At 34.1% G+C, this 9,835-nt stretch overlaps 1 protein-coding gene across 1 annotated transcript; it reads right to left on the bottom strand.

Moving 5' to 3' along the window:
- Positions 1-238: 238 nt before the first annotated feature.
- Positions 239-5,132, bottom strand: LOC116845870. The gene is made up of 4 exons (XM_032819057.1): positions 4,965-5,132; positions 2,006-2,191; positions 1,512-1,799; positions 239-433 (listed from the first exon to the last, which is right to left on the bottom strand). The coding sequence occupies exons 1-4, from the start codon at positions 5,014-5,016 to the stop codon at positions 423-425; spliced, it is 537 nt and encodes a 178-aa protein (XP_032674948.1). The 5' UTR covers positions 5,017-5,132; the 3' UTR covers positions 239-422.
- Between the last annotated feature and the right edge of the window lie 4,703 nt (positions 5,133-9,835).

Below are 9,835 nucleotides of genomic sequence, written 5' to 3' on the forward strand. Positions count from 1 at the left end.
GATATCCAATAAGAAAATTAGTTTGCCGAAAACAAAAATGTTAGTAGTTAGAAACTCCAAGAAACAAACTCTACTATTAGACATCCGATCGTTATACATCGGATATCGGATGCACTATAAATATAAATGTAAATATAATTAATATAAATATATGGTTTGCGAGCTGCTGCATTCGCGTTCGTGAAGGCACGGGAGCAAGCAGGGACATCCGTTAATGTAACTTCCAAAATACTCATACCGTGCGTACTAACGAGTACGCTCTGATACTCTCTGTGCCGATCCGTAATCTCGAAGTGCAGCTTTATTACAGGTGGTGAGGTAAATAGTGGTTATAGGTTCTCGGTGCTGTCTGTAAATCTGTGGTCAGGTTTCTAGTTCGGTCTTGCCATCAGTCGGGTCTTCCTATCAGTCGGGTCTTCCTATTAACTTTCTTCTAACAACAAAAATAAAATTTGTTATAGTTGCAGAGACAGATTAGCTATATGCTATATGTTGTTGGATGTTAAAAATAATTAAGCAGAACAATCGTATGACATAATCGTTAATCCAATTAGAAAATAGTTTCAATCTGAGTGATATGACGTGCATTAAAATAGAAGGTTTAATATACATTAAAAATAAAATAAAACTTGTTATAATTGCAGAGATGGAGCTATATGCATACTCAGTAGCTCGAGCCAGTGATAGAAAATCAAGTCCCAGCGCGCTAACGTTTTTCGCCTTTCACTCAAGGCCGATTGTTCCAACTTCTTGATAAGCTATCTGACAGTTAAATTATATGGTTAATATTAATATGTTATCTTCGTTTTTTCTTCAAATTGAACAGAGACAGACAAGTGATTTAACTATCACGTAGCTTATTAAGAATTGGAACAATCGGCCCTTAGTGTTGCGAGTTAGAAAGATTTTCTTCATGATAGGAGACCTTCTGCGTATGTGTAGAGTGACATACGATATAATATCCAATCAGTGATGCCATTTGTAGTTTCGGGCAGTATGCTCTAGCGTGGGCGTATCCTCTCCACACGCTACTGTCCAGCCATAGTCAATTATTCTTGTAATAACCGACTGTGATTGTCAGCTCGCTTACTGTTTACGTCTTACTGTCTACTGCCAACTCCATTGTAGATGACCCTTTAGAGATCGTATACAATAGAAGTTTTAAAGTTGTAGGCCGTAAGCTCATAAACAAATTGACTAATCACAGCCAGTTATTCTTCGACCGCAAGGAGAATAATCGACTATGATTTGTCAGTTTTCTTACGACCTACGACTTCACGGCTTCCATTGTAGACGATCTCTAATATAGGTTTTACGCACCAGAGATGCTCGGTCTATCTATTGGATGAACAGATAGATGTTTCTGATGTGTAAATAGAGGAAAAAAACGTTAACACGCTCGGACTCGATTTCTCACCACTGGCTCGAGCTCTTGAGCACAAGCCGAAAGATATCTCTTTAATAAAAATTTTAATTAGACGGCAAAGTATATACGAGGAACCTTAACATACCTATATTACCGCACAATTTCATCAATCCTAATACTGCCATTTTTATCCTTTCTATTTGTTCTCTTTCATCAGGGCATACGAGGTATAAAGCGGCATTTAGCTCGTCATGTAGCGTATCAGTTGGGTCATCATAAGAAGTCCGTGTCTCCAACTTATTCATTATTGGTATATTTTCGTCTTGATTTTTTTTTATAACACTTTTTAATTTTTTTTTATTATTTTTATTTGTCCTTTTTCCACAGAATGTTTCATGTACTTGTTTATGCGATTTAATGTTAAACTTCTCATCTAAAAATAATTTTTTTTATTATACTTAATTTTTATAACCTTTCTTTCTTGAAAAAACATCAATTGTTTAAAAGCAATTATCTTTTATCAATTATAAGGCACGAATAAGTATGCCGATATTTTTAATTTGGTTTGTACTAGAGCTAAGGGAAAAATTTAATTTTTTATAAATTAAATATTTCTAAATAATCAAAATATACTCTTACCACAATATGAACAGCCAAATTCTGTCGTTTTTGATACATGAAACCTGTCGTAATGACGCACTATATTAAAACTTCTGTTACTCTTTTCGGAGCACATACAGCACTTATATACGGGCTGCTCTTTCTTTGTAGTTTTCGTACATTCTTCGTCCTTTGTTATTTTTACGTACACAGCTACATCAGGACCTATAAAAATATTATATATAAAATATACAGGGTGTCTCACATTCTCCTCCGGGCATTTTGTGAAAAGGTAGAACAGGTTGCAGTGAACATAAAAGTCCTATACCGATTTGCGATATTCGCAATAATTATCGAGATATTAATTGTAAAAAATTTATGAATGATCATGCAGAATATGGTAAATGAGTTATAGTAGCAACAATTGCCGTCGTGTACTTATACTTTAGGTCAAATTGAACAAAAATGTCCTCTATCATTTTGTAAATAATTACATAGATTTTTAATTATTAATTAAAGAAGATGAGTGCACTATCACGCAAAATCGTGCAATAATCTTCTTAGCTCGCGGCAACGAAACTCGGTCTCCGAAACATGAAATCGTATCAAGATATACCGATTAAATATATCGCGCTGAGGGGCACATTATTTAAATTGGATTTAATCCTTTATTTAATTAAAATGTAATTAAGCTAAAACTAAAATATCGGTCTAACTATATGTTGCATTAGTTTACCGTATCGTGACATGCGTCCGCCAAAAAATATGATTTACCTAGGATGTTCTAGTCTCTCTTCCGCAAGTTTTGAGAACGTAGGACGGATTGAGATAAACATAAAAGTCCCATACTATTTGCGATATTTACAATAAATCTCGAGATATAAATTAACCCTTTCGGCGGCATGTTCAATTCTACTGTTTGTGTCCTCATGGGCAGAAAAAAAGTCTGAGAACTTTTTTTAAACTTGGTATACAGATGCTTTTGGGATTGTTGAATATTATTTTGAAGTCAAAATTGTAAAATTCAAAATAGCAAATCCAATATGACGGATTATATATTCGAAACATAAAAAATCTTGTTAGATTTTATAAACTCGGTATAGAAGGGTTTCTATTTATTACAATTTCGACGTAAACATTGCAGAATTGAAAATGGCAAATCCAATATGGCGAATCATAACTTCGAAAAATCAATAGCCTTTTAGATTTTTTAGATTTTATTATTAGATGCGTTAATTTATATTTCAAAATTCCGTTCTGAAATTTATAATCAGCGACCTCGAAAATTAAAGATTTGTGCATTATTGCGCACAATCACGTAATAATTTTCTTTTATTAATATCTGAAAATCTACGTAATTATTTGCAAAATAATAAAGGGCTTTTTTGTTCAATTTGACTTAATGTACAAGCACACAACAGTACACATCGCCACTACAGTTCATCTACCATATTACGCGTGATCATTTACTAGTCTTCTTTAATTAATATCTCGAGTATTATTGCAAAAATCGCACAACGGTATAGGATTTTTATATTCACCTCAATCCTTCTTATGTTTCCACAAAAATTGCGGAGGAAACTCTGGGATACTCTGTATATGTATTATAGGCGCAATATGCAGACATTCAACAGTTTATTACTTAACACTTAATACTTAACACTTGCATCATTATGCTAAAATTGAATGAAATAATCATTACTATTATTTGAAGCAAATATATGAGTTATATGTAGAGTAAAAGCACCAAAAGTGACATCACTTTGTTTTTGAAGATTATGTCTTAATGTAAAGCCCAAAATATGTCTTAATGTAAAGCCAAAAATATAAATGTAAATGTATATATATGTAGTTGGAAGTACCCTCTATCAGATAATATCACATTTTTACTGAAATTGTTTCTAGACTTAAAACAAAAAATGTTTTTGTAAAACACACGAAAATAGAGTTAAAAAAAAATGCCAAAAGCGACATACCTATTAGAAGTTATATAACATGTTGCATATATGATAATATTTGATAATAAATAGTTCGTTAATGCGTTTAATGATTGAATAATATTCATTTTATTTAAAAGCAATATTTATATTAGTTAGTGTTCACTGATGTATATAATTACAAATAATTATTGAAAATGATTTACGTTTATATTATTGCAGCAGAGTAAGCTCATATACAACACATGTCACTTCACAATGTGAGGTTAGAATCAGGTTATGTTAGTCACAGGCTATCGTAGCTATCGCCTACTATAGGTATGTCACTTTAAAACATATTCTTATAAAATTGTTCAAGTTACACAGTAAAAAAATGATAAAGATTAAAATATTCAAAAAACATTTGTACAAAAGCTAAATGCATCTAGAAGAACTTAATATTGAACAAAAAGATAATTATTGATGTTTAGTCTACGTAATTCGCCAATAAAAATCATAGTAATAAAACTTGCGAATTTCTAAAACTCAATACTTTTACAATATTATAATAATATATAAATTGTTTTCGAATGATTCACTCTTCCACGATTGAAAATTCACTCTACACGAGTAAAAAGTAACTTTAACTTGAGTGACAACCATCACTCCATTTATCGAACGAAAATTTACTCCACGACAGAGTGAAAATTTTCACTCCACGATACAGAATAAAAGAATTCACTCTCTATAAAAGTAAGAAGTTAATCCAGTTTGAGTGACTCGGTTGTCACTCTATTTTTCGAATGAGATTTTCACTCTAAGAAATTTAGGGAGTAAATTATACGATTGTCGAAAAGTTTAAGAAATGAATGCTCCTGTGCGCGGTATCTTTGACGCCGTGTGCGTACTTACATAAAAAGCCACATATATTGTACAATATATTCTTGATTACATTTCGAAATTTACCGTGAGAAAGCGAAAAATACAACGTAAAAAATAATTGTTAATCACACTGCATTCATTACTTATAGATAAAAATTGCACACCGATCATTTCATTATATATATAACCACTATACTCACCAATTGTATTGACCAACTTTTCTATTGTATTGGAGTAAACTGTCACTTCCATATTGAAGTATATTTGATACTACGCGAAGCACTATGAAAAGCACTATGAAAAGCACTATGAAAAAGCTTTACTTATAAGCTTTACCTGTCTAGTAGACAACCGATTCGCGTTGAACGTTTTCGACAACTGTCGCTAGACAAGATTCTTAAGAACTTATAAGCTGATCGTGTCAAAGATAGAGCGGCGTATCTTTAGCGGCCTCTTTGTCGTTTCGGGGTACCCTTTGAATGCGAAAAGGCAGAGCACGGTCCCAACTGGTCATCCCTTCTCTACATTTTCCTTAGTCCCACCTTTCTTCCTAACCTACCCTATAACTAACTTCCATGTAACCTACCCTGTAACTAACCCTGTAACTATTGGCGGAGAGAGTGCGAAGGAGGTATAAAATAAAGGACAGCGTGGAGTTTGGTGGTTGGAGCCTTCTAGAGGCAATTTCTGAAGTAAGTCGAAAATCGGCAAAAATGTGCCGTGACAAACGTTTGTCACGTTCTGTATTAATCCCATAACAATACATGTATATACAGAGATGTACGAGGGTTGATTGATAAGTATTTTAAAAAAGCAGGTTAATCATTTTTTTTTTAATTCGAGTTTATTTCTCAATATAGTTTTCATCGAGCTCAATATATTTGATCCAGCAGATTTCCCATTTTTTTAAGGCTCCTGGCCCCTTGCATTGTTTATCTTTTTTTAATGACGTCAGAAGCGCGAAAATACATGCAAAAAATTCTTGCAAAATACGTTGAAATAAAAATATATATCCATAAAGTAACACTTGCAATTGATTAAACAAATTTGTAAGATATTCCGTCCACTCTCCTTTTGCTCTAACAATCAATAACACAGGCCCACAATTTAAAAAAAATTGTCTGTGCTGAGGGTCTGACTAGGTGTACTATACGTATTTTGGGCTGCTGAATCCAAATCCGGTGTCAGATTTGCTCCATCACCCTTGAGTTTCCCGGAAAATCGAGGAAATCGTGAAAAGAAGCAGATATCCGTGTTATTACGGAGACATATTCAAAGAAAATTCTAGAGTGACGAATAATCCTATAACCCCACAATCAACGTTGAAAATACATTATACTTCAACATCTGATGACTAGAACAACCCAATAACCCATATACCATCATACATATTCGGTTTTAGTTCACCTATTAATCCTTTAACATCGCATAGATTAGAAAATCTAATCTGTGCGTGCCCTATCATGGTCACATTCATGTTATTGTCCACGAGATGGAATCTTTTTTCTATTCGAAATATCAATTCTACAATATATGATCGTCGATCAGATAAATCCTGCTGCTTCAGAGAATGTTGGAGACGATGACAATTGCCCCGTAGGGGATGTGTAGAATGATTCGTTTTCCACGTTGAAGTACATAATGTATTTTCAACGTTGGTTGTGAGATTATGAGGTTATTTGTCACTCTAGAATTTTTCTTGAATATATGTCTTCGTAAAAACTTGGATATCTGCTCCTTTTCACGATTTCCTCGATTTTCCGAGAAACTCAAGGGTGATGGAGCAAATCTGACACCGGATTTGGATTCAGCAGCCCAAAATACGTATAGTACACCTAGTCAAACCCCCAGCACAGACAACTTTTTTTAAATTGTGGGCCTGTGTAATTTGTCGTAAATTAACGTGACATACAATTTATCTTTTTAATCTTAATTTTTTCGTCTATTTCTATTCAGGTTAATTTACAATGAGATAGGTAATGTGAGGGGCTAGGAGCCTTAACTACTTGACTGTGGAGGCAGAAATTGACTAGTCGTTTCATTTGTTTTATTATCGTTTGACTGTTGTAAAAAGCACACGTATACTAAAATAAATGTTGTGTACTTCAAGCGATTTGAAGCAGTCTTCTTGCATATATTCACAAAATTCATATCTTAACTACGCCGCCGCTACGAAAATAACTGAAAAGTCAAAGAGATTCATGGAGAAATGGGTGAAAAGATATGAAGAGGTAAAAAACATTGATAACCTTCCCGGAAAAGGAGAAACTCGAAAGACGATGAATAAGGAAAATAAGCAAAATATTGTACCTGACTGTTGAAAAGATACTCCATATCTACAAAATCTTTTGAGTCTTTTGAAATCTCTGGAGAATATGTTTGGAAGCGAAAATAATGATTTGGTCTCTTACAAAAGAAAACAACCCCAAAATATTTTCAGGTGACCATATATTTTACAACTATTGTAGCTGCGACAAACACCTTTTTTTCCGTGCAGTATGGCCATGATACCTGAGTTTACCCTAACAGAACATAACAGAACATATAAAACATTTTCTACATAGTAAAAAAGTTGCCCAACGACATATAGGCTAATGGCATTGTCATTAGCTAGTGCAAGTTACAGAATAAACATGCAAATGAGAATAGGTTTTTTTCCTTTCACTAATTCCGCAAGTTTTGATGACACTCCACACGTTTTCAATAGAATTGCCATCAAAGGAATTTGCCGGCCAGTCCATCGTCACGACATCATTTTCAGCTTTTCAACTAGTTCAGAGGTGGCTGTGATATTTGGGGACACTCGATCGATACATTCGATGAGACAGGGAGCATTCACACATATATTAAAATTTTATTTTATTTTATTACAGGATACAATTTTATTAAAAAATGCTATTTTTTCGGTTGTAACGTTATTTCTTTCGGTTGTAACGGTTGTAGCATTTTTATATTAATATTGTAAAACAACTGTTATTATCGCACGCTTTCTTGATTCTTTTTCTTCTAAAATAATATCTTTTGCTTTGCTTATGTGTGTTTTTAATATTTGGCGTGTTACTATTACTTTTTGATATCATCTGTCAATTTATTGCAAATTAAGTAAACAATTGATTTTATACCATATAGGTCTTCACGAAGCCATGACTCAAGTTTTTCGATTTCTAGCTATTGTAATTGAAACGACACTGTTTGTGCAATGGTTTCCTTCCAAAGAATTCCGCACTTTTCTTATGGAAAATGGCCTTCTGCGAAATTTTTGCATTGTATACAATAAAAGTTTTTTTTGTCGTCCTATGTTTCGAGACATGCGAATTGTGCATTATAAAAACAATATTGAACAAAATAAGAAAAATAAGAAGAAGTAGAAGAAGAAGAATTATTAAGAAAGAAAGTAAAGGACCTTGCACTTTCCTTATGAAAAATGGCCTTCGGCCAAATTCTTTCAAAATGTAGTATGTTGTTCTTCTCGATGTCACCGTCGGCGACTAAAAATGTTGTTTCTTTCGATGTACTGAACAAAAATTTCAATGGCCCCATATTACGAAAATGGACAGTTTTCGAGATAATAAGGGTCAAAATCGTGACTATGCTGCCATGTTACGTGTTCTTCTCGTCACACTAGGTTTGTGTTCTTTTCTTATTGACAAAATCACACTTTGACTTCATCAATCAATTACTGCGGATAGCCGTCCTTGAATAAGTTGATTGTTGTTTGGACAAAAATATTTTGGGTCTATGAGGTGCAAAGTTAGGTTTGGTCTTTATGTCCCAAATAGCCCTTTAATTTTGTTGTCGTTCAGTATACATAGTGGTCGTACAGATTTGTATTTGACCACATGCTTTTATCTAGTCACTCGTTTTACAGCTGTTATCTCTGGTGTACATCATCATGAATTGTCCGCATTTTAACATTTTGACTCCTATTATTTCGAAAACTGTCCATTTTCGCAACTTGAGCCCATTGAGATTTTGTTCAACACATCGAGAAGAACAATATACTACATTTTGAACGAATTTGGCCGAGGGCCATTTTCTATAAGGAAAGTGCGGGGTCTTTTACCTTTTTTCTTAATAATTCTTCTGCTTCTACTCCTTCTTCTTTTTCTTATTTTGTTCAATATTGTTTTTATAATGTATAATTCGCATGTCTCGAAACATAGGACGCAAGAAAAACTTTTATTGTATACAGTGCAGAAAGTTTCATCGTATGATACTTTGCATATCTAATAATTAAATTTATTATTTCTAAATCAAGCTTCCATAAATGTTTGCTTAGACTTTTTTTATTAAATAAATTAAAACAGTAAACTGAAATTATAACGACGTATAAGAAAAATACATTAATAACTAGTTCGTAAACGGAATATGCAGACGAAAGGCAATTACGCGCGAATGCAATTAACGATGATTATTATTCGAGAACAATGGCCTCCTATCGAAATTCGCTCGGTGTGACCTCTTAGTAGACGGGGGCCGCTTAAAATGCATAGCATCTGCTGACCGAACAGCATCGAAAGTGTTTCAAGAACGTGCGTTGCGGATACATAGGAAATCTGCGAGCGCAGGCGGCGCGGCGATTCGTGAAATTGACAGCGATAATCATTCCGGCGGTATCCGCAACTTCCCTGCATCGAAATTAGCTCACGATCTTCCTTATTACCCTCGACGTTTTTACCATCGTTTCGTTCGCCTCTATAACAAAACGTTCCTAAAGATATTCCACCTGCTTCCTTCGTGCGTTGAACTGTCGTGGATTGGATTTGCGAACAGAGTATAGAAATGCAGAAGGGAAGAGAATTCCCTTCGGAAGCACAGAACGGAGATACGCGATTGTATGTCGTGGTTCTTTGCTAAAGTTTCGCTGAGAAAGCTTACGAGAATTTTCTTAGCACGCCAAATAAAAAATTTGATTCATATTCTTGCGATTGAAACTTCTGCCATCACACGGGCGACTGTACCGAATTCGCGTTTAGTTATTAGGACATAGAGAGAGAGAGAGAGAGAGAGAGAGAGAGAGAGAGAGAGAGAGAGAGAGAGAGAGAGAGAGAAGAGAGAGAGAGAGAGAGAG

The sequence above is a fragment of the Odontomachus brunneus genome, unplaced genomic scaffold (genome assembly GCF_010583005.1).
Source record: "Odontomachus brunneus isolate Ranch 3 - 2012 unplaced genomic scaffold, Obru_v1 Obru_scaffold_058, whole genome shotgun sequence".
Taxonomy (NCBI): Eukaryota; Metazoa; Arthropoda; class Insecta; order Hymenoptera; family Formicidae; genus Odontomachus; species Odontomachus brunneus.

Excerpts from the sequence above, each read along its gene's own strand:
- LOC116845870 (XM_032819057.1), bottom strand. The coding sequence starts at position 5,016 with ATGGAAGTGACAGTTTACTCCAATACAATAGAAAAGTTGGTCAATACA. Across the intron at positions 2,192-4,964 it reads AAAGTTGGTCAATACAATTG|GTCCTGATGTAGCTGTGTAC; the intron begins GTGAGTATAGTG and ends ATATTTTTATAG. Across the intron at positions 1,800-2,005 it reads ATTTGGCTGTTCATATTGTG|ATGAGAAGTTTAACATTAAA; the intron begins GTAAGAGTATAT and ends AATTATTTTTAG.